The sequence below is a fragment of the Lipotes vexillifer genome, unplaced genomic scaffold (assembly GCF_000442215.2).
Source record: "Lipotes vexillifer unplaced genomic scaffold, Lipotes_vexillifer_v1.1 scaffold1038, whole genome shotgun sequence".
Lineage (NCBI taxonomy): Eukaryota > Metazoa > Chordata > Mammalia > Artiodactyla > Lipotidae > Lipotes > Lipotes vexillifer.
In genome coordinates, this window is record NW_006780148.1 from 1,522,962 (window position 1) to 1,547,013 (window position 24,052).

The 24,052-nt window shown below is 36.9% G+C and overlaps 1 protein-coding gene across 1 annotated transcript in view; it reads right to left on the bottom strand.

The window, feature by feature from the left end:
• Window positions 1-5,000: 5,000 nt before the first annotated feature.
• Window positions 5,001-24,052, bottom strand: part of CFAP418 (cilia and flagella associated protein 418) — a 21,602-nt gene continuing 2,550 nt past the window's right edge. Inside the window, exons 2-6 of the mRNA XM_007453255.1 lie at window positions 21,704-21,791; window positions 17,231-17,295; window positions 16,630-16,695; window positions 8,896-8,991; window positions 5,001-5,154 (exon numbers count right to left, since the gene is read on the bottom strand). Of these exons, the coding sequence (XP_007453317.1) occupies window positions 5,001-5,154; window positions 8,896-8,991; window positions 16,630-16,695; window positions 17,231-17,295; window positions 21,704-21,791 (469 nt within the window). The remainder of the gene's footprint in view (window positions 5,155-8,895; window positions 8,992-16,629; window positions 16,696-17,230; window positions 17,296-21,703; window positions 21,792-24,052) is intronic.

Consider the following 24,052-nt stretch of genomic DNA (forward strand, 5'->3'; position numbering starts at 1 on the left):
GTGGAACACGGTCCCAGATAGTTTCCCCTCTACCACTAGGAGATCATTCAAGGCTATAAAGAGATTGCAATCTAATCTCCAAGATGAATATAAAATAAGCACACAGATAATTATAATACAAGGCATTATATGAGAAATAGAAAGTTTGAGAGTGGATGGGGGGGGGGAAATCACACCTTTAGGCTGGGGGGAGGGAATCAAGAATGTGCAACAGGCCTCAACCTTTTTGGTCCCAGGACCCTTTTACTGTCTTAAAAATTACTGCAAACCCCAAAGAGCTTGTTTTTTTTTTTTTTTGCGTTACGCGGGCCTCTCAGTGCTGTGGCCTCTCCCGCTGCGGAGCACAGGCTCCGGACGCGCAGGCTCAGCAGCCATGGCTCCCGGGCCCAGCCACTCTGCGGCATGTGGGATCCTCCCAGACCGGGGCACGAACCCGTGTCCCCTGCATCGGCAGGTGGACTCCCAACCACTGCGCCACCAGGGAAGCCCCTGAGCTTGTTTTTTTGTGATTATATCTATTGATCTTTATATTAGAAATTAAAACTGAAAACATGAAAAACTATTTAATTAACTTAAATCCACTGCAAATCACTTGTCCGAATCACTACCAGTCTCATCAGTAAAGTCTCATGCTCAGATTGGTAGATACGAGTTTTCCAAAATTCTAATTTTTGCTTGAAGACTTACATTTTATCATTGGCAACAAATACTAACCAGTAATTTTCCTGGAGGTGACTCAGTTTGTTAATTTTTGAGAAAATGTATGCTAAATAAGTCTGAATACCCATAGTTTGTCAGTTGTTCTTTCAAGCAAAAGTGGATTCCATGAAAAAAGTGGTTTGTTCAGCTCACAGATTGCACAAGTGCTTTTTGTGTACTCCCCATTTAGTCACACAGAATATTTAAAAGATATGCTTTATTAATCTTACTGCCTTTATGAAGGACATTCTTAAGTGAAACTGACTTTTTCTATTGCAAGTGCATGGTGCCACTGCTTTGAATTGTTAAGGTGCCAGCAGTTTTACCTATTATTTGCACCACGAGTATAAATGTCAACAAAGTGAAAACGTGTAAAAGCCGTCTTCGTGTTATGAAAATAGGTTTGACCATGTGCGCCCCCTGAAAGACTCCTGGGGACTCCTCTGAGAGTGGACAACACTCTGAGAACCACTAGTGTACAAGACACAGGCTTTGAAAAAATGAGTCAGATTTTGATAGAATAAGATGAGGGAGGGCAAGAACATTAAGACAGTAAGATGTGAAGTATATCTAAGGAACAGTGGGTGGGCTGTAGGTCTAGTTGGAAGAGGAGGGAAGAAGAGGCAGAAGGAGCCAAAAAAGATACTGTGAAAAGCCTGGAAGGCCTTCATGAAGATCAACTAGGTTTAAACCAGACAGGAAGAGGCTAGGGTGAGCAGGTGTTTTGTTTTTTGTTTTTGAAAGTTATTTCAACTTATATAAAAATAAAGCTAGACATGTTTACATTTACTAGTTATAAAATAAAAGTGACAGCAGAGCTACCTTTCTCATATGGAATATTTAGGGAATGAATAAACAAACATGTGGTGAAATGCTTTCCTATAAGAAACATGCTGCACCAATTAATTTAGATAGTATTACTTTTAGAAAGAAGAATGAGAGAATTTATTAAGCACTTATTCTGAACTAAAAACTATACTGTTATATTATTTTCACATGTTATATGATTTAATCCTTACAACAAGCTTACAGGAGAGGTATCACCACTCATATAGATGAGGCAAAGGAAGCCCCAAAAGTTTAGTAACTTTCCACAGGACATGACTTTCAACTCTGATTTTGTAACACTTCACATTGTCACCCATTATCTCTGGGGCAAGTCTGAAAACAAATTTAATTATCAACCATATGTATATCTATATATTCCATGCAATATTTTTAAATAGGGCACATTTTGGTGTCACAAACCCAAATAAATGTGATACAATGTAAAATCTCTAAAGAGATTGTATATTTTGAATTTTTTCTTTCCTTCCAGAATTACCTTAAACAATAAGTAAAGCTGATTACTAGCTGGTATCAGCTGATAGAGGTTTTGTTAAAACCTAACAACTGAAAAAAAATCAACATTTGAGTTATTGTTGAGCTTCATCACAATACTTACTGGATTCAAGACCTTTTTCCCACCACATTTAAAAATATCAGATGAGTAAGAAAAGGAGGGAAAACAATTAAAAACCATAGTTTGATGCCATCTTCTTTGGCCCAAGAAAAGAAGAGTGTTAAGTGTACTGACATCATCGTACAGGTCTGGATGCACACCACCATATCAACATGGCTCCTTCCTGCACTTGGACCTGTTCTTTTAGCTACTACACTCTCTTACACGTGCATGTACACACATACACGCTTACACACACACTAAAACTTATGGCATGCTTCTCTTCCCCAACGCAAATAAATAAATTCTTTGTTCAACTGGATGGTTGGAAACATTCTGTTGACATTTTAAAGGAAATTATCAAAATTATATCAAATTCATCCCCAAATGAATATTTTATTATAAAACAAAAAAATACACCTAAATACAGAGTAAAGCTACTTATTATTTATTCATCTCTAGGCAAGATAAGTGTCCGAGAGTACAATGCAGTTCAAATAAAGTAGCTACCTGGCTTGATAAAAAATAGATACTCATTAAAGGTAGAAAATTATTATGAATATTGAAAATAAATATGCAAAACATCTTGAAAGTTTTACACTTTGCCCTTAAAAATCATAGTTGATTAGAAACTATACCGTTCTTCTAGATTGATACTAAAATAGCTGCATTTTGGCTTAAATTACAACTGGTAATAATCTATCCATTTGTATATAAACATAATATTCTTTCTACATTTTCGATTAAAAATTATACAATATTCAAAAGCTTATAAAGTAAATTGCCAACAAAAATGTGAACTCAGTTATACATTTCTGACATTAGGGAACTAATTATTATTATAATTATTATGTTATGGAATGCCAAACATGGGCAACATATCTAAGTTATAGAATAGTTATGATGAAGTAATAAGAGGAAAAAAATTTCAAATCCATAATTTAGTAAATTTGCTCATTTAGATAAAAAAAAAATCACCATTATGATTAAATGTGCCAAATTCCATGAGGTTCTGAATGTGTGGATCTTGTTGCTCTGCTATTTTTTGAAATAGGCGACTTCAATCCAAATCCCCGTTTCCTTTTTTTTTCTTTAAAAGGATCAATTTAAAAAAAAATGTATGTATGTGTGTATTTATTTGACTGCATTGGGTCTTCGTTGCTGCACGTGGGCTTTTTCTAGTTGTGGCAAGCAGTGGCTACTCTTCACTGAGGTGTGCAGGCTTCTCATTGCGGTGGCTTCTCTTGTTGCAGAGCACGGGTTCTAGGCATGCGGGCTTCAGTAGTTGTGGCTCGCGGGCTCTAGAACGCAGGCTCAGTAGTTGTGGGACACAGGCTTAGTTGCTCCGTGGCATGTGGGATCTTCCCGGACCAGGGCTCAAACCCATGTCCCCTGCATTGGCAGGCGGATTCTTAACCACTGCGCCAACAGGGAAGTCCCCCACTATGTTTCCGATACAATTACACTGAGATAAAAGTTTAGGGGGTAAAAAATTTTTATTGAAAGATAAGATTGGTAAACATATTCTTAATACAAAAATGTGAGCATCTGCCACAATGAGATTTATCCTGTTGGAATACTAGACTTACTGGAGCAAGTGATACACATATGCAAATGTGTCACGGTTAGGAGAAGGAGTTTAATGACCAGATCTTTCTTTGCCTGAGTAAAATGGCTGGAACAGATTCAGTATAAGACTACGCAGATCATAACTTTGCTTCAGTTCCTCCCTTTCAGCAAGCCTGTGTCATGCATTTGAACAATGTATTAGACACAGGCGGTAAAGAGCTTCTGGCAAATTGGAATCTCTTGATGGGGCTGCGAGCTGGTAATTCTGAGGTAACCGATCTTCTGAATGTGCTGCTACTGTAGGGCTCCTCAAGTCTTAGTCATATTAAGAAGGAGCCCAACAAACTACCTGTTGGTTCAGCTATGCTTTCTTTTTTCATGTACTCACCAATAAACAGTATGTCAACCTGATCCTACCAGAAAAATCAACAGGCTGCCTGAGAAAATATTTTACTTGCTGTTCTCTTTACTTAATGGAGTTTTAGGGCATTAAAGGCAAGAAGGTACTTGGAAAATCCAAAAATGACCTGTCTGTATTAGGATTTTTCCTTGTACTTTTAGGTGCATCAAAAAATCCCACTTTTATATAGAAATGAATACTTGCTAAAAGAGCAAACTAAATAACTTCTGATATCTAAATGAACAAAAGGAGGAGAAATAAGCTAAAACTGGCAATATATACTTACTACTGTGCATACTACTGCTTTGAATGGGTGAAGTTAGATCAGATACAGGCAGTGTTTTCACCTACAATATACCTATACTCCCGAAAACCCTTCAATTAGCCACTGATCACATGGTTTCTGACATGTCTAAATTATGATCTTTGCTAACAACAGATTTGACTGGAAGAGGTGATGTGTACACCCCTCAATGACCTCTCTGCAGGGCCAGCTTTATCCCCTTTAACTGCTATAACGAGGAATGTTTATGCTAAGTATATTAGCAGTCAGTAGTACTGCAGTTGCTACTGAATGGCTATATATTTGTATGAAACGCCACAACGAAATTTCTATTTAACAGGGGACAGGCTAGCAAAGAAGTATTTGGATAACTTGTTACCTTACTTACTAAGTGAAGTGTCCATATATCAAAAAGGAATAATTCCAAAATGTTAAAGCACATTATCTTCCCAAGTCCACTTGGTCTTTGAAAGTTTGTACAGCCATTAAATGAAATTTCCCGTCTTTTCCAAAGGGCATGATACTATGTACCTTTACCTAAATATTGTGACAATTAATAGAGACTGTTCTCATGGATGCATTTGTCTGAATGTGGAAAGTCTGCATTCTTAGTGTTTACCGCAAACCCAGCGAAGGTGATGATCCGTCTGAAGGTCAGTCAGTTCTTCAATAGTTCTCCAGCTGCACTGGCAGGCGTATGCCCGTTTTCCTTTCTTCTTTACCAACTTTGTTTTTAATTTGTGGAATTCTGGCATATTGTTCCTATTAGTAAAATAAGAAGGTTTTAGCATAGTAGCTTTGTTCAGTGCTTAATGACTTAAAAAAAAAAAAGGGAATTCTAACTGTTTTCTTTTCCTATCTTCACAACATCCAAACGCTAAACTACCTGGTGCTCTCACATGAAAAACAGAAGATACACTTTGGTGTTCTCTTTCTGAGGATTTCAATGTTTTTAAATGGCAATCCTCTAGGTCTGTTTATTAAGGCTTTTGTAGAACACAGTGACCTAAAGAGAATTATTGATCTGTCTTATCAGGGACTACATGATATAAGAATAGAGTGGAAAAGATGGTGGTTCATCTCCTACCTCAAATACTCACCTGTGCCATATTTGAAAAGCCAGCAGTGTGGAGGGGCTTCCCTGGTGGCGCGGTGGTTGAGAGTCTGCCTGCCGATAAGGGGACACGGGTTTGTGCTCCGGTCCGGGAAGATCCCACATGCCGTGGAGCGGCTGGGCCCGTGAGCCATGGCCACTAAGCCTGTGCGTCCGGAGCCTGTGCTCCGCAACGGGAGAGGCCACAACAGTGAGAGGCCCGTGTACCGCAAAAAAAAAAAAAAAAAAAAAGCCTGCAGTGTGGCAAATGGAGGGCATATAAGAGGCATAAAGATAACAGGCTTCTGATTAACTATAGAAATTTTTCATTAATAGAGAAAAAGTGCTTGTTATTTCTATGTGTTGAATTCATATTATATCTCATTTGTTTCAATGATCTGCTTATTTACGTATACTACCAGAAACAAAACAAATGCCTATCCTGAAATAAATGTCAGTAATTTTAACATAATTAAACCTATGCGCAGAACTTATGAAAAATGATAACTATCTGACTTGATGCTATTATAAAAAAGACTGCAGAAGTTAAACTTAATTAATAGAAAATCAATTATGATTTTCATAATCCATGTACTGAATTTATGTAAATATTCCATGACAGAAGAAAATGAAAAAATTCAAAGTGAAATGATAAAAAAATACATAGTGAAATGATGAAATACAGTATAAGTAATTTTAAAAAAAGAAATACACTGTTAACTGTTACTTGTTGATGTCACTGCAACAGAAAGCAGGAAACAAAGTGCCCTCTGGTGGCCAATGGGCACCACATTCAGTACTGCACAAAATTCAGGCACAATTGAGGTTAGACCCTAACAAAACCTAAGAGATTTTCCAGGCCAACTGTCTGACTTCAGGAAACTGAGACTTTGACCAGCTGAACAACTTAGCTAAGGTTACAGTGAGATAGGGGAAGAACTGAATAAGTTTTACTGCAAAGAAAAAAGCCAAACAAAACTAAATGTGTTTAATGAGAACGAAATGGCTAAATGAAGGACTGTCCTTTATTCAATCTGCAATATATTTTGACAAACTTAACATGTGACACTTGATTGAATACTTAGAGATTTCAGGAATAGGAATCATGAAAGCCAGGGAACTATCAATAATTAATACATTTCAAGTAGTGCATATTTTAAAAGCTGAGAAAGAAAATTTCATTATTTCCCATAAAGCAAACACAGTTTAATAGAAAAATAAGAGCATTTTATTTAGCTATTACGGCAGGATGGTCAAGTATAGCTTATACTTCTTTTAGAAAGTTCTAGAACTTGTCAAAGCTAGGATACACTTATTGCCCTCAAGTGTTTCATCTCCCCTCTACTTTCAAGCAGATCACACCTTCATTCACAAAATCAGGCAGTGAGATGTGAAAAGGCCTCCATTTCCTAGCTGTCCCCTTGAACACATCAGTATATGACCTCTTTCCACCCAGGCACAGAGGCGGCCTCTTCCTATCCAAGGCCCACTTTCCATCAGCACTCTAGACCCCAAAGCCTCTAGGACCTTGTTACTCACATAACCTTCCCTTCTCTTGTCTTCCCCACGCCCCCACCCCACAATATAAACATCAAAGCATCTCCTTTTTTTAAAAAAAATATTTATTTATTTATTTAGTTTTGGTTGTGTCAGGTCTTAGCTGCAGCACATGGGGTCTTTCGTTGTGGCATGCAGGCTCTTCGTTGTGGTGCATGGGCTTCTCTCTGGTTGTGGCACATGGGCCCCAGAGCGTGTGAGCTCTGTAGTTGCGGTATGCGGGCTCTCTAGTTGCAGCACATGGGCTTAGTTGCCCTGCGGCATTTGGGATCTCAGTTCTCTGACCAGAGATCAAACCAGCGTTCCCTGAATTGCAAGACTGATTCTTAACCACTGGACCAGCGGTTAAGGGAACCACTGGACCAGGGAAGTCCCAGCATCTCCTATCTTAACTAAATGATCCCTTAACTCTGCATTCACTGACAGGCTTCCAAGTCACCTTTCTGGGTAATATCATCCAGTTTCATGGTTTCATCTACCACTTTACAGTCTACATTTCTTATCTGAGCTTCAGAGCCCCAAAGAGTACGGCTCTTGACCTGGGATTTTGGGACCACACTAGGCTTTATTTGGGTTGGGTACTATGAAATCTCTCAAATTGTAATTTTTCTATGTATCTGCATATTTGAATTTTTCTGTGCGTATGTTGAGAGGATTCAGATTTTTCAGAACAGTTCTTGATGTGAAAAGTTTAAAAACTCTTACATTAACACTAGAGGAGACTCCTAGAGATTTACATGAGAATGGATGCCAAAGAGGTGTGTTTTCTTTATGCTACTGAAGAGCGCTGCAATAATTCTGATGACTTGTATCTGAAAATATAGTCTTTGCTTAGGCACAGGTTTGGGGGGCCAAAAATGCATAATATATGTACTTTACTAATTTTTGGCCCTTAATTTTTCTTTGAAAATGTGAATGTATAGTTCAAATACGTTTTTATAACTTAAAAACATTAGGTATTCACTGAGTATTTAAGGATGTACAAATTACAAAAATATGAGTAAGACACTATCCCAACCACAAGGAGGGAGGCAGACATACACCAACCTAGGATATTTTCAGTCTTTTATTACAGTAAGTGCTGTGGACACACGGGAGAGGATGAGTTTACTTCCAAGCTGAGAGAGGGCTAAGGGAATCATAGAAGATGAGCAATGAACCATACCCTGAGGGACAGGTAGGGTTTAGTTTTTTTTTGCAGTACGTGGTCTCTCACTGTTGTGGCCTCTCCCATTGCGGAGCACAGGCTCTGGACACGCAGGCCCAGCGGCCATGGCTCACGGGCCCAGCCGCTCCGCGGCATGTGGGATCTTCCCGGACCAGGGCACGAACCCATGTCCCCTGCATCAGCAGGTGGACTCTCAACCACTGTGCCACCAGGGAAGCCCTGGGAGCACTGTTTTGATGTAGCTAAAATCTTGCAAAGGTGAAAAGTATACCATGGAAAGACAAACAAAGCTGGGTGATAGATAGGTGGGGACTGGATCACGGAAGGTCTTGAATGCCATGCTAAGGAATTTGGACATTATTCTGTAAGCAGAAGGGTTTTAGGCAAGAGGATGGCATACTCAGAGTTATGCTTTAATTCTCAGCAAGTGAAGGGTGGTCTGGAAGAAGAGACTATACACAGGAAAATCAGTGAGGAGGCTACCTCTGAACTCCTGTCCAGAAGTAACATGTCCTTAACTAGGCTGACAGCAGACAGATGGAAAGGAGATGATGTGAGAAATATCAAAGAGGTGGAGGCCACACAATCTGGCCAAGGCCACCAAGAGGCGTTACTGCACAGTAAGAAATATAAAGTTGTAATATTAAGTACATTTTTGACAGAGTGAAGTTCTTTAGAAACATACCTGAAAAACAGGTAATCACATGATTTGTCCCACCCATAGTCATCGTAGCTTACTACCCAGAAATCACAGGCTATACAACGCAGATGGTCACACGCTCTGTTCAGAGAAAAAGAACTGTACATTAGAAATTACTGTTAGGCTTAAATATGAAAATATGCTGATTTATTCATAGACTATACCACATATTACAGATTACTGAGTAAACAACAGAAAAGTAAAGATGAATCTGAGTATAAATTTTTATACTATTGGTCTGATTACCTATTTGAACTTTCGGGTTAAATTTCTGCACAAACCTACCTATTTTACTAAGATCTTGCATACTGATACATATATGCACACATGTATATTTACATATATAAAAGAAAAAAAAATGGATGTGTAGATCTTTTAGTTCAATGGTTTTCAAATTTGTCTGAGGGAGATCTTCACTTAAGCTACCTTCTTTACGTGTTTCCTTTCCTAATGAAAATTTCAGGATGCCTCTATCACAGAATTTGCCACATTGTATTGAAATGCTGGGACAATATCTTATCTGTGCTGGGACAATATCTTATTTGTTTCTGTTTCCCCACTACTTGGCATTAATGTATTCATTCACTCACTTAAAAAATATTTACTGAAAGCCTACTATGTGCTGGTGAGATTCTGTCCTCAAACAGCTTAGAATCTAATTCGAGAAGAAATACTCATAAATTATGTAGCACGTTAGAAGGTAAAAAGTGCTTTAAATGAAATAAAAAGTAGAGTCGATAAAATTGGAAGTACTGGGAGGAAGTGTGTTATAATTTTAAATACAAGAGTCTGCACAGGCTTCACTGGTAAGGTATATCTAAGCAGTTTCTTTAAGTGGAGTGGTAGTTGGTAAAGGAAGTGGGATTAAGAGAAGGTTATATTTAAGAAGGAAAAAGAGCAGGTTTGTATACTGATGGCAAAGATGCAGTGAAGGGAAAAATGCCGCTGATGAGAGAGGGTAGAACTGCTAGAACGATACTCAGCACATAACAGGTACTCAGTGACAACCTGAGGAACCGAAATGCCAAGCAAATCTCAAAATTCATATAGTACATAGTAACTTCAGGAGTAAAATGATAATATATAGTAAGAATTATGAATTGCTGCTGCAAACCATTTGATTTGTATAATAATTGTGATTTAAAGAAAACTCCATTGTTTGAAGTATTTTAAAACTAGGATCAATATAGATACATTTGATCATCTAAAAATTAAAAGGAAATAACAAGAGTTTTTAAGATACCAGAAACAAAGTGAAAAGACCAATCATAGAGTGAAAGAAAACATTTTCAACACACAGTGAAATACTTATACTGATAAAGAGTGCTTACAAATGACAACACAGAAAAAAAACCTAAAAATATAATTCTATGTCACTAATATAGGTAGCACAGATTCGTAGTTAAAGAGTGTAGATAAGATTGCCTACGTTCAAATGCTGATTCCCTAGCTGTGTAACTATACACAAGTAACTTAACTTCTCTGTGACTCAGTTTCCCTATCTGTAAAATGGGGATAATAATGCACACCTCATAGAAGAATTATGAGGAGCTAACCAAGTTAATATTGATAAGGTGCTCATGACAGTGCCTGGCATACAGCATTTATTAAAAAGTTAAAATACTACATAAAGAATTAAAATTTCAAGCAACCATGAAATATATACTTAAACCAATTAAGTTAGCAAAAATTAGCACTCTCAGACATTTCTGGTGGGTATGTGAACTGCTATAACCTTTTGGGAAAAATCTTGGCATAATTTTACGAATAAAATTATACCTAGCTGCTGCACTAGCAATCCCATTTTGGGGAATATATTACATATAAATAAAAGCACCAGAGTATAGGCGTGTATCTCAAGAATAATTTCTGCTGCAGTGCTGTTGAAGTGGCAAAAATCAGGATACCACCTGGATAGCTATCAAAGAGGGAAAAGACTGAATAACATTTATACTATGGAATATTAGGCAGTTGATAAAAGAGTTAATTAGATTTAACTACTGACATAGAGGTGCACAAGGCAAGGTACACAATAACATATATAACATGATCCTGTTTTTGTAAAAACTACCCCGCCAATTTTCCTGTATAGGTGTTTATAATAAGTTTGTAAGAACATGGAGAAAAATGTGGAAGGTAATATACCATGCAGCTATCACTGGTTGCCTCAGGAGGGGTGGGAATGGAGAGGAAGGAAGCAGAGCACTATCTTTCTCCTTATACATTTTGACTTTTTATTTTTTTCAAAAAGCATATAATACTTCTGCAATTAAAAAATAAAATAAAATCCATCACTATATATTTTTTCACTTATTTCCCTCTAAAATTCAGATAACTTAACTTCAAAATTGCAAATATATTTTGGCCTGAAAGTTTCTTTGAGAACAAATGCCTTGTATCTCTAAAAACATTAATCACAACAATAATTAAACACTTAAAATCTTAAGTTTCATAAACAATTCCGTATTTCCTTTTAAACTGTTAGCAATTTATGAAGTTGAATTTGTACATATGGAAATTCAACACAATTACATTTGTACACATTTGAACTTGGATTTTGAATGTACAAGTCAGGAAATGAAAAATGATGGCTCCCAAAGCTGCTATAACTTGCTTTCTTATGCATATGTATTTATTACATGATTGCACAGAGTGTTAACTTTAATGCCTTAATACATATGTGCAATTTGGCTGAATTACTGCTGTTGTGGGAACTATAATTTAGAATTTCCTGACATTTTGTATGTGTAAAATTTCAACCATAAGGTTAAATACAGCTTTTTAATTTAAAACTTAGTAGTTTATTCAAATCTATTCACACTACCACATTTTCCTACAAACACTGTCCTTTGAGAAAAATAAAACTAACTTGCAGCTAAGAAATCATTCTGCTGCTACAATTCACTCTATTAGACCATTATTATACCAGTCTATGGAATAATCCAGGCTTGCAAGTAGTTTAAAAAATAACGAGGAGAGTAAAATTCAATTTGGCTTGAAAATAACACCTGGGTTTTATCTATATCTTAATAATGCCACCACGCTTTGCTACTGCTCTTCCCCTTTACCCCAAGTGGGTAAAAGATTCAAATCTTTACACTCTAAAATCATTCGAGATTACTCTCAAATCAGAGCTTTATCCAAAAATCAAACAAACATAACACATGAAAAATAGGCAGAACAGACTCGATTTCCTTTATGCCCTAGGCATGTAAATCAGTGCCTATTTTCAGCGCTTAAATGTATTTTTCTTTTATAACTATATATAAAAGAATATCTAACATAAAGTCATGGTTCCAATGAAAGATAAATTGTCAGGTCTTTCCTCTAAAATGTGAGTAAATACAAACATGGAAGTGTCATCAACAGCTTTGTCCTTTTATCAGGCTAGTAAGTAAAATCTTTACTATTTTAAAGATGCTAGTGGTGGTACTATTTTAAAGATGTTAGCCCAATATAGACTTCTGCACAGACCCTGGTTCTCAGTCAAATCCTGTCAGATCTACACAGTGGACTGCGGAGTCTTGCTGTTTGGGCAGCTGGAAAACAACAGCTGCAATAGCAAAAGTGGCTTCCCTCTTACATACATTATACAAGCGTCTGCAAATTGGTATACTAGAAGGCATAATGGACTAGGCATCAAGTTACACCTTTGAGTCTTGCCTTGGGCAAGGCACAGGGCTTGGGAGTCATTCTTGACAACTTTCTCTCTTGCGTCAAACAGCCATTTAATCACTGAATTCTGTCAATTCTATGTTCTAAATATCTCAAGTGTGACCCTTTTCCCCTACAGCCACTGCCACCACTTAGGTCACAGCTGCCACCCCTGTCTCTTTCCTGGACCACCAGTACCTACTGCCTGTTGACTGGTCTCCCTGTGTTCTCTCCTGTCTTGTCCCTCCAACTTCCAATCCATTTTCCATTCTGGAACCAAAATTTCTTTCTTTAGAAACACAAATATTATTATGTCACCCCTATCTGCTTAAAAAAAAACCCCAAACAACCCAATGGCTTCCACTGCTATAGGATGTATTTTTCTAAAATCCTCCAGGGGACCCCAAACCAAACGTCCCCTGACTACCTCTCCAGCCCCACCAGGAGCCATTCTTTCCCCCACTCACTACACTCCAGCTCACCTGGCTGCTCTCTGTTCCTCCCACACCCCTGGCTCCTTCCAGCTCAGGGATCGTCTAACGTGGTGGGTCCTCTGGCTCCAACGCTCCCCTGTCTTTGCTTAATTCCTACTTATTTATCATATCATAGTCTGATTAAATGTTATTTGCTTAGGAAAGCATTACCTACCACTTCATATTAGTTAGGATGCCAATTATCTATGCTTATAGTATTCTCTACTTACCCTTCACATTACATATTATGTGGAAATTAAATAGTTATTTGTGGAATTAAAGTCTCTTTCCTCATCTAGACTGAAAGCTCATTGAGGGCAGGGAAGTGTCAATTTATCTGTTCACCACAATGTGTTCACTCAAAACCAAGGACTTAGCAAGGACATGATGAATTAATATGTGTTTAATGAATTTAACACCAGTGCCTCACTTTCCTCATTTATAAAATGGGGTTAAAAATTCTTGCTCTATCTGCATCTTGGTTTTTCCCTGTGAAGCAGGTGAACCAATACACATATACTTACAAAAACGTGCTCTGGACAGTATACAGTACCTCACACATATAATATTTTACATGCACATGAATATGTATGTGCTTATCTTTCTGCGTGTGCTGATCTACGTCATGAAGAAGGTGGTCAGTGATTAGTATCTTTGTGATGGGTAACGAAGAAAAGATCTGTGAATATAAACATTTACCTGTGCATATATATGCAAATTGTATGTGTTTTTCCTTCTTGTCACTGTGCAAAAGGTAGGAATGGGGTTGAAAGACTGTGGCATTCTCATGGATCAATGTTATATAATAGACATACACTGAAATTCCATCTGGAACGAGATTCTTCTCTGCTAGAACTAAATCAAAGTACATGTAAAAATATACTACATGAAAGAGAATCTTAATAAAATATTTGCTCTTGGAAGTAAACCAGAACACATATATTTCCTGAGATCAAATGGAAAAGTGGGAGAATATAGGATTCTTGCAGCTGAGGTGTAGCACAATGAGAAGGCAGCACAAACAGAAGAGAAAGACCCACAAACAACTCCAAACAACTGTACCTATAGTAGCTAGCTGACCTGCAACATGGGCGCAATTTTAATGTATTATTTCATTTAATCCTTACAATAACTCAGTTTCCTCACCCATAAAAACTAAAGTATTTATGGGTGAGGAAACTGAGGTTTTGTAAGATTATATCCCTTCTCAAGGCGTCACAGCTTGTAAGAGGCACAGTGAATATCTGAACTTAGGTATTCTGTCATCAGAGCCCTTTTTCTTCATGCCCTGGGTATAATCATTTGTTTCTTTATCAGTTTCTCTACTGGCCAGTGTTTTATCTTTTTTGGTATCTAGTACCTAGGACACAGAGGGCATTCAATGAATATTTAAAAAAAGAAAAGGAAGTTCAAACAGAATGACCAAATGAGTCTACAGTAAGTGAATTAAGCAGGTAACACAGTGGGGACATGCATTAGAAAGGAGTGTCATTCTAGACAGGGAATAAGTGTAAAAATAGTCAGAGGCAGAAAAATGTAAGCGGAAGGTAGAAGGATAACATGTGTTCTAGTGGAAGTAGAGTATCTAGCCCAGGCTTTAACTGGAGGTGGAAGAACTAAAAAGAAAAGAGGAAGAACAACAATTTGGTAAAGCAAACAATGAGTTTAGAGTTAATATGAGACAGATGGCAGCTCTCATTTTCCTTCTGAACAGGGGAGAGGTGCTCAAAATGTTACGTTAGGTGTATTTTCTTTAACGCTCTATGTGGGTGAGATTACAGAAGATGGAAGTGGATGGTAACTAGGAAACGTTTGCCGTACAGCTCAAGGATGACCTGGGGGAAGCCTGGATTCGAGGCAGAGTGGTCTGGCAATGACTGAGACAAATCCAACTGGGGAGACACAGTAAGTCAGGATTGATAAGCAGCCAGACCGTATTCTTCTCTAAGGGCAGTGTGTGTCTCTAATCCTTTGAATAGACAGTCCTCAACGCACGACGATTCAGGTGCTATCAACTCTTTATTTACAGCCCTCACAGCAGGCATCACCCCTGTGGGCTGCTATAGCCTGTCTGCTGCCTGGTGTTCCTGGTCCAGGCTTCCCCAGGTTCCCTCTGGTCCTATAGCCCTTTTTTTCCAGGCCTCCTAGGATCTAGGCCAGCTCTACCACAACCCTCCAACAATGTCCTTTTGGATCCCACTTGCATTATTCAATATAATGGTTATCTCTCCTGAAACGTGATCAGAATGCAATCATATAGCTCAGTCTTTTACTTCTTTTATCAGAAAATGAAAAAGTGCTTTAGAAATAACTAGACAAAATATAATAATCTAGTTAAGTAGGCCTCTATAAAAATAGAACCAAACTTAACAGGACAGTAAAATGACTTGCTGAACTACTTACAACAGACAAGACATGGAAACAACCTAAATGTCCATCGACAGATGAATGGATAAAGAAGATGTGGTACATATATACAATGGAATACTACTCAGCCATAATAAAGAATGAAATAATGTCATTTTCAGCAACATGGATGGGCCTAGAGATTATACACCAAGTGAAGTAAGTCAGAAAGACAAAAACAAATACCATATGATATCACTTATATGTGGAATCTAAAATACAACACAAATGAACTTATCTACGAAACAGAAATAGACTCACAGACATAGAGAACAGACTTGTGGTTGCCAAGGGGGAGGTGGGTGGGGGAGGGATGACTTGGGAGTTTGGGATTAGCAGACACAAACTATCATATATAGAATGGATAAACAATAAGGTCCTACTGTATAGCATACAGAACTATATTCAATATCCTGTGATAAACCATAATAGAAAAGAATATGAAAAAGAATGTATATATATATATATGTATAACTGAATCACTTTGCTGTACAGTAGAAACTAACACAACATTGTAAATCAACTATACTTCAATAAAAAAAAAAATCTGCTGAAAATCGGTCTGTTTCCCCACTTTACGACAAAGACAATGGAATAGGCTAGGAGTCTGAGGCTGATAGGGGCTGGAGGTAGGTAGCATCATGACCATAAGACTGCCCTGAAAGAGGTACTGAGTGAGATACTGGGTGAAAGGAGGGTTGGGGAAGAGACAACAAAAGGAGGCTTTCTCCTTTTGAAATATGTAAAATCAAGAGACTATGCTTAAGAACTCCTTGGGTACTACAGACCCACAGCTTCTCATGCTGGCTGGCCAAGGCAGTGTGGGTGACACATCATATAGTTCACCTGTCCTACTCACTGGTTTTCACTGCCTGGAAGGAAAAATGGCAAGATAGAAGCTCAACTCCTGGTGTCTTGTGGAAACCAAGCTGGGATGGAAGGCACTTCAAGTGGATCTTAAAGAAGGGTGTCAACACAATGAACAACACATACCCAATACCATAGGTTTTAACAGCTATCACGCAAGAATAATAAACATTTCAGTAAAGTGTTCTTAGACTGGCTAACAAAATATACCTTTTATTATGAAACAGACTCAGGCCAAGATGATAAGAACTATGTTTTAACAGGGTATCAATTTGGAAAAAACGAATGAAGAAAGTATAACATATTTCTGACATCTTACCTCTGTGAAGTGTTTGTCCCAATCCCACATGGAACAGCGCTTCCACCAACGTAAACTGGGCTGCAGCTGGACATGTTCAACAGATGGGAGAAAAATAAAATTAAAACATAAAAGAAACATGAGAAGTTAATTTGGCCTCATTGACTCTATATTCTTGTAATCAAATTGTATATTTTCCTGAGCCAGCCAACTATTTCAAGGAAGAGGTATTTATTTCAGGGTCAGTGTGTTATTGGATAAAACCTGTATATTCAGGAACACTCAAGGAGTTAAAATGAGTCACAGAAAAATGTGTTTGCCAAATAATGTAAGGGACAAAGTAAATACTGAAGAATATAACAGAACATTAATTCTGAGAAACCATTCACACTTTTTTTTTTTTTTTTTATGCAGCAGAAAATTATTTACAATAGCAATAACCTCCCATTCAAGTTCCTTTACACTAAGGAGTCACAGACCATAAGAACACTGAAAATGCTGCTGTTGGTCTGTCTCCTGAAAGCCGACCAGTGCTTTGTTGCTCAATGTTGTTAAACGGTAACAAAATCTACTAGACCATGCTCACCAGTGTGTATAATTCACCAAAGAAATCCCAACTTACCTCTTACCAAGGCCTTGAATGGAAGCTCTCACAGATGTGTTACCTGAAGATTTAGATTTTAATTTCTGTTAAAAATACAAAACAATAAAAGGCCAAGGGTAACTTAGAGAATTGTAAAATGAAAACTAATATCCTTTATTTTATAACAAGAATATTTTAAAAATGGCTTACAATTGCCTATGATTTTAAAGTTTCTGAAATGAAAACAATGATCAAAACCCTTTAAAGGCAAAAGGGAAGTAGACCTCCCTGAGGAATTTACAAATTACTATGCTAACGTTTAGTCTAGAAAACTGATATACTGCCATTATTAGCACGCTAAGATTTAGAGTCACTTTATAACTCTCCAGTTAATACTAGAGTTCGATGATTTAATATGAAGGAGCTGCTATTTAAAACTTCATCCTGGAAAAATTCAATTGAGGAGTAAAAAAACCTCAGACTCATTTTAAAGGCTGTGAATGGTACTCACCTGAACTAAAAATAAACTAACCAAACTCCTGGGTAACTTCAGGAATATTAATTTTGATCAAATGGAATGGTATCAACCATTAGATGTTCAAGGAAAATGTAGAGCTACCTAGTCACAACCACACAGTAGTTCCTATACGGTTACATAACATCATCATTAGCAAGCATTTATTAAGTGTTAACTGGTATAAGGTACCAAACAACATGGCCGACCACTTACCAGGACCACCGCCAAGGAAAGGAAGTAGGATGGAGAAAAGGCAATTTAAACTATGCAGAGACATGCCATCATTTTACCTAGCAGGTGAGGAAATTTAATGGAGGCAAAAATACTTTACTATTTCTCTTAACCCTTTTATTTGTTGAATACAACTGATGTTAAACAGAACTGGAAACATTTTCGGTGCATAGCTGAAAAGTAATAATGTGCCTAAGTCTCTTTTTGTCTTTGGGAGCACGCTCCATGTGCCATCCAGGCTTGTGTTTACAACTCAAAGCTGGCACACTGGGACATCTGCTGTTGTTTCTGGGCTTTCTTGTGTGAGTCTGAGAGTGGTTAACGAACAAAACAACCTGCAACTGATATAATATTGTAAATCAACTATACTTCAATTAAGAAAAAAAAGAAACACAACAGAATGCGCGAGCAATGGACTAGGGACCAATACTCTCAAGAGCATGATCTGGCCTCTGAGGACAAGGTGGGCATAGGGACTGGCAATTCACAGACACTTCTTTTCCTCATCCAATCAGTGTTTTACATTGATCTGCTTTCCTCCAGAAGTTTACTTGGGTTGCTTTCTCCCCTGCAGGCTGGAAAACTGGATATAATAACTAACTTCAAAAAGGGAGCATACAGAAGAAGGGCATAAAAGCTTATTTCTTCATGATTATAAGAGCTAATTTTGTTTCAAATTAGTATATCTTCTCTAATATTTCTTTAGAGAAGTATTTCCTTCTCTTTCTGAAATGCCTTGAACTGAAGAGGCAGTGCCTCACACACAGATACATACCCTGTAGTGCTTAATAAATAATGAATTGCTCAGATGATCAATGAATAACATCATGTAGTTTTTTTCCTACCACTAATTAAATTAGTATTGCTATTCAGCATTTATGATTCATTCTGTTCGCAGAATGCTATTGTGTTGACGTGTTATTCATGTTGACATGTTATTCAACTAGGCCATCAGCTTATTAATTTACCACAGCTTATTAATTTACCACAGATGAACTGAAAATGTTAAATTTAGAGAAATTAAGATTTTTCAAACTTGGTTTTATTTTTATTCTTTTTTTTCCCTAATTGAAGTATAATTGACCTACAACACTATGTTAGTGTCAGGTGTAAAACATACTGATTTGGTATTTCTATACATTACAAAATGATCACCACAGAAAGTCTAGTCACCGTACAGAGCTATTACAGTATTATTGACTATATCCCTCATGCTGTACATTTCATCTCTGTGACTCACGTATTTTGTAACTGGAAGTTTGTACATCCCTCATGTATTTCACTCATCTCTCCCACTCCTCTCCCCTCTGGCACAGAGAAATACAAAGCCTAAGATCTATACCAGTCACTTGAATTTTAGTCTCTGACAAAAAAAGAAGTGGCCCATATCCATAATCTTAACACAATCATTGCCTAGTTATTTTTAGTCCTCTGTCTTGCTCTAATCTTCCCTACCTTAAAAACAAACAAACCGGGCTTCCCTGGTGGCGCAGTGGTTGAGAGTCCGCCTGCCGATGCAGGGGACACGGGTTCGTGCCCCGGTCTGGGAGGATCCCACATGCTGCAGAGAGGCCCACGCACCACAAACAAACAAACAAAAAAACAAAAACAACCCTCTTTGGTATTATATTTATTTCTTAGATTTTTTTCCTTGTGGTCCTTGTAATTTGGACTTCCATTTGGTCTCTTTCTAACAAATATATATATATATATATATACACACACACACACACATATATATATGTATATATGTATATATATATGTATATAAATAAATCTATAAATCTAACAAATATATTCTGTGCCTACCAAACTGGTAAAAATGAAAGTATATACATTCTCATCACTGCTGGTGAGAAGAATACAAATAAGACAGTCACTTTGGGAAACATTTTGGCAATGGCTAGAGAAGTTGAAGATGAGCACACCTTGTGACTTCCTAGGTTTATATATCCTAGAGAAACTCCTATACATGGGTTAAAAAAAAAAGACACACAAAGATATTTGATGAAGCACTGTTTGTAAGAGCAGCAACTTGGCATAATCAAAATGTCTAATCACCAGGGATGTAGATAAACTGTGGTGGAGTTACGTAAGGGACTGCTATACATTAGTTAAAATTGTTTATGGTTACATACACATGTAATAAAAGTATAAAAGTATGGATGGAAAGGCTAATGGTTACCTTTGGGAAGGAAGGCAGTAGAGTAAGATTTGGAGAGTTCTTAAACTATAATTTTTATTTCTTTAAAAAAAAGTCCAGGGAGTTCCCTGGTGATCCAGTGGTTGGGACTCAGCGCTTTCACTGCTGTGCCCTGGGTTCAATGCCTGGTGAGGAAACTAAAATCCCACAAATTACATGGTGTGGCCAAAAAAAAAAACACGGGTTCTGCCCCGGTCTGGGAGGATCCCACATGCTGCAGAGAGGCCCACGCACCACAAACAAACAAACAAAAAAACAAAAACAACCCTCTTTGGTATTATATTTATTTCTTAGATTTTTTTCCTTGTGGTCCTTGTAATTTGGACTTCCATTTGGTCTCTTTCTAACAAATATATATATATATATATATACACACACACACACACATATATATATGTATATATGTATATATATATGTATATAAATAAATCTATAAATCTAACAAATATATTCTGTGCCTACCAAACTGGTAAAAATGAAAGTATATACATTCTCATCACTGCTGGTGAGAAGAATACAAATAAGACAGTCACTTTGGGAAACATTTTGGCAATGGCTAGAGAAGTTGAAGATGAGCACACCTTGTGACTTCCTAGGTTTATATATCCTAGAGAAACTCCTATACATGGGTTAAAAAAAAAAGACACACAAAGATATTTGATGAAGCACTGTTTGTAAGAGCAGCAACTTGGCATAATCAAAATGTCTAATCACCAGGGATGTAGATAAACTGTGGTGGAGTTACGTAAGGGACTGCTATACATTAGTTAAAATTGTTTATGGTTACATACACATGTAATAAAAGTATAAAAGTATGGATGGAAAGGCTAATGGTTACCTTTGGGAAGGAAGGCAGTAGAGTAAGATTTGGAGAGTTCTTAAACTATAATTTTTATTTCTTTAAAAAAAAGTCCAGGGAGTTCCCTGGTGATCCAGTGGTTGGGACTCAGCGCTTTCACTGCTGTGCCCTGGGTTCAATGCCTGGTGAGGAAACTAAAATCCCACAAATTACATGGTGTGGCCAAAAAAAAAAAAAAATCCAGAGGAGCAAATCTGACAAAATGTTAAGATACGTTCAGTATGACTAGTAAATAGATAGGTGGCTGTTATATTATTTTATGCGCTTTTATAAAGTTGATATAGATATATAAGCATTTAAAAAAATAAAATACTACCAACTTAACTGATTAGTTCATGGGATGAGAGCAACGGCAAAGCATTTGAGATGCTAAGCACATTCCTATAATGAAAGCTGATTTTGGTCTTTTAGGAAAGTATTCTTAGAGTTTACAAATAAATACAAGTAACCAACTTCATCTGCAAGTTGACTTTTGTTCAACAGCTTTTCTAATTTCTCATTCTTGCTGAGAAACAAAAAGCAAAACACAGTTTCTAATTTTTTTCTTATTTAAATCTAAGTGGGATAATTTCTTTAAATAATTGTATTTCTCAGAATTCTAAGGACTATAGATACTTGTGTATTCTAATAAGTTTTCAGACTATTCTAAACATGTCTTGAGATAATGAAAGAATTACTATACATTTAGAACATTTGACTTACAAAGTGTTTTTTGTCAAAGTTGGGCTCTTCAAATATTTCGTTAATAAGACTGTCAAGATCATGTTCTTTTTTAAATGTTTCTGTTGATCTGAAAAAACAAACAACAAACAAACAAGAAAACAGCTGAAGCTTAAGCGCAGATAAAGTCGGGTAGCATCAGAAGAGTCTTGTTTAAATAAAGTCCATTACTAGAGTTGATAACAGAAGGACAAATGTGATGTTCTTTTTTTCCTACTATGGACATAGCCTAGGTTTCTTGAGAAAAAGGATGTAGTTCATCGGGTACAAATTCCCATGTGTACTTTTACATACTTAAAATATAACGTTTAAAGCTGTACGTTATATATAAGAGAAAGATGGGTATGCACTTTTCTAAATTACATCAACCATTTATTTAAGAATACAAAATATGTACAATTATAAGTAGAACCTGATAATTATAAACAAAGATAATTTTAATATGTCTAATTTTCCCCTAAGGGTTCCACTGTAAGTCAAATAATCATACCTCTTTACTACAGGAGCCAAAGGTTATATAACCAAATGATTAATTACACACATACACACAAAAGTGATAATTTGCTTGACAGAGTATCTCAACTACCTCTTTACCTTCTGTGGGTAAAGCCATCACAGGATTACTGACAAACTGTTACTGCATGGGACTCCTATTTAATAGCTAACATTTACTGAATACTTTACATAGATGAAGATATAGGGACTGAGAGATTCAAAAACTCACCAAGGTCATATAAATAGTGGGAGGAGAGGCTTGGAATTGAGTCTAGGGCAGTCTAGACACCTAACACTAAATGAGATTAACTCTCTTTAGAGTTTACGTTACAGATGCTGTATATCATTATAACTTTATAACTTCGTTGGATCATTAAGTTATTTGTTTTAAAAGACAGGTTTTTTAGACTAACTCTCTATTTCTAGAAACATATTTGCTCCGAAATTGTTAACATCAGGATTAAGAAAATGCAGAGGCTACTGCCTAACACTGAATGTCTGATTCCATCTATGTCCAGACTTTGCCTCTTCAGTTTTTCCCTTTCTAACTTTTACCCTTAATATCTTCCACTGTATACTGGTTTCTTCCCAAGCATGCTAAGTATGCTTTCCTCTTCAAAGAAACATTCCAAAACCCCTCTTGAAGCTGTCACCCTATTTTACTCACTACTGAAGAGTAGTCTATATCCATTATTTCTACTTCCTTACAAGTATATTGGATTTAACATCTGCTGGTGATCTGGATAAGGGTTTCTTAACCTTAGAAATACTGACATTTGGGACCAGATAATTCGTTGGTGTGTGTGTGTGTGTGTGTGTGTATCACAGTGAGAGGGGCAGGCTATTGTGCACTGTAGGATGTTTTACAGCATCCCTGCTTCTACCCACTAGATGCCAGTAGCACACCCTTCCCCGGTTATGACAATCAAAAATGTCAAGACGTTGCCAAATGCCCCTTGAGTGGTAAAGTCATCACCTGTTGAGAACTACCCACCTAGTTTAAATTATTTAACCTCTCTGAACCTCAGACATTTTATATGTATAAAGGAAATCTAGACAACTATTTAAAACTTCTCCAGGTGTAATATTCCATCTCTGGCCTTTATATCCCTCAACTATAGTGAAACTCTTTTTCAAAGTCACTACTGCCCAAATCACTATATTCAATGGCCTTTCTCAGTTCCAATTCTCTTTAATCTTTCCGAAGCACCTGACACTTGTGTACCAATTCCTTCAATTTCTTTTGTGACAGCAGGTTGCTAAGATGTCCTCTAGAAATTCTCTCCTCTGGTTTTCATGATGTACTCTCTGGGTTCCCCTCTCTCATGCAATTTCACAATTTCAAGAATCAGATGCATTCAAACTTTACCAGTCTACTCAGTACTGTTAGGGATCCAAACTATCAGCTTCCATAAGATTCTGGTCTGTTATTAGATCACACAATTTCATGATGCCTACACTTGCCTATGCTTTGCTACAGAAATGGGGAAAAAATGCCATCATTTCATTGAGAAAGCATATAAATTTTTTTTTAAGCATATACATTTTCAACGACAGTATACTTTTTGCCTTTTGATGCTGTAATACAATAATCGTAATCAAAGGTTAATAAACATTTATTGGTTCCCTACTTTGCTTACTATATTGAATCTTGATTTAAGATATAGTTTCTGTCAAAAATAAAATATATATTCTAAATAAAATAAATGTAAACACTTGAAACCCACAATTAAATGTGAAAGGTATACATAAAAGCTTAAATCTGGATGTACAATGTCCTGGTAGACTTGGAAATATGAACTTGGGCAAGCAACTATTCTTCTAGGTTTTGGTCAG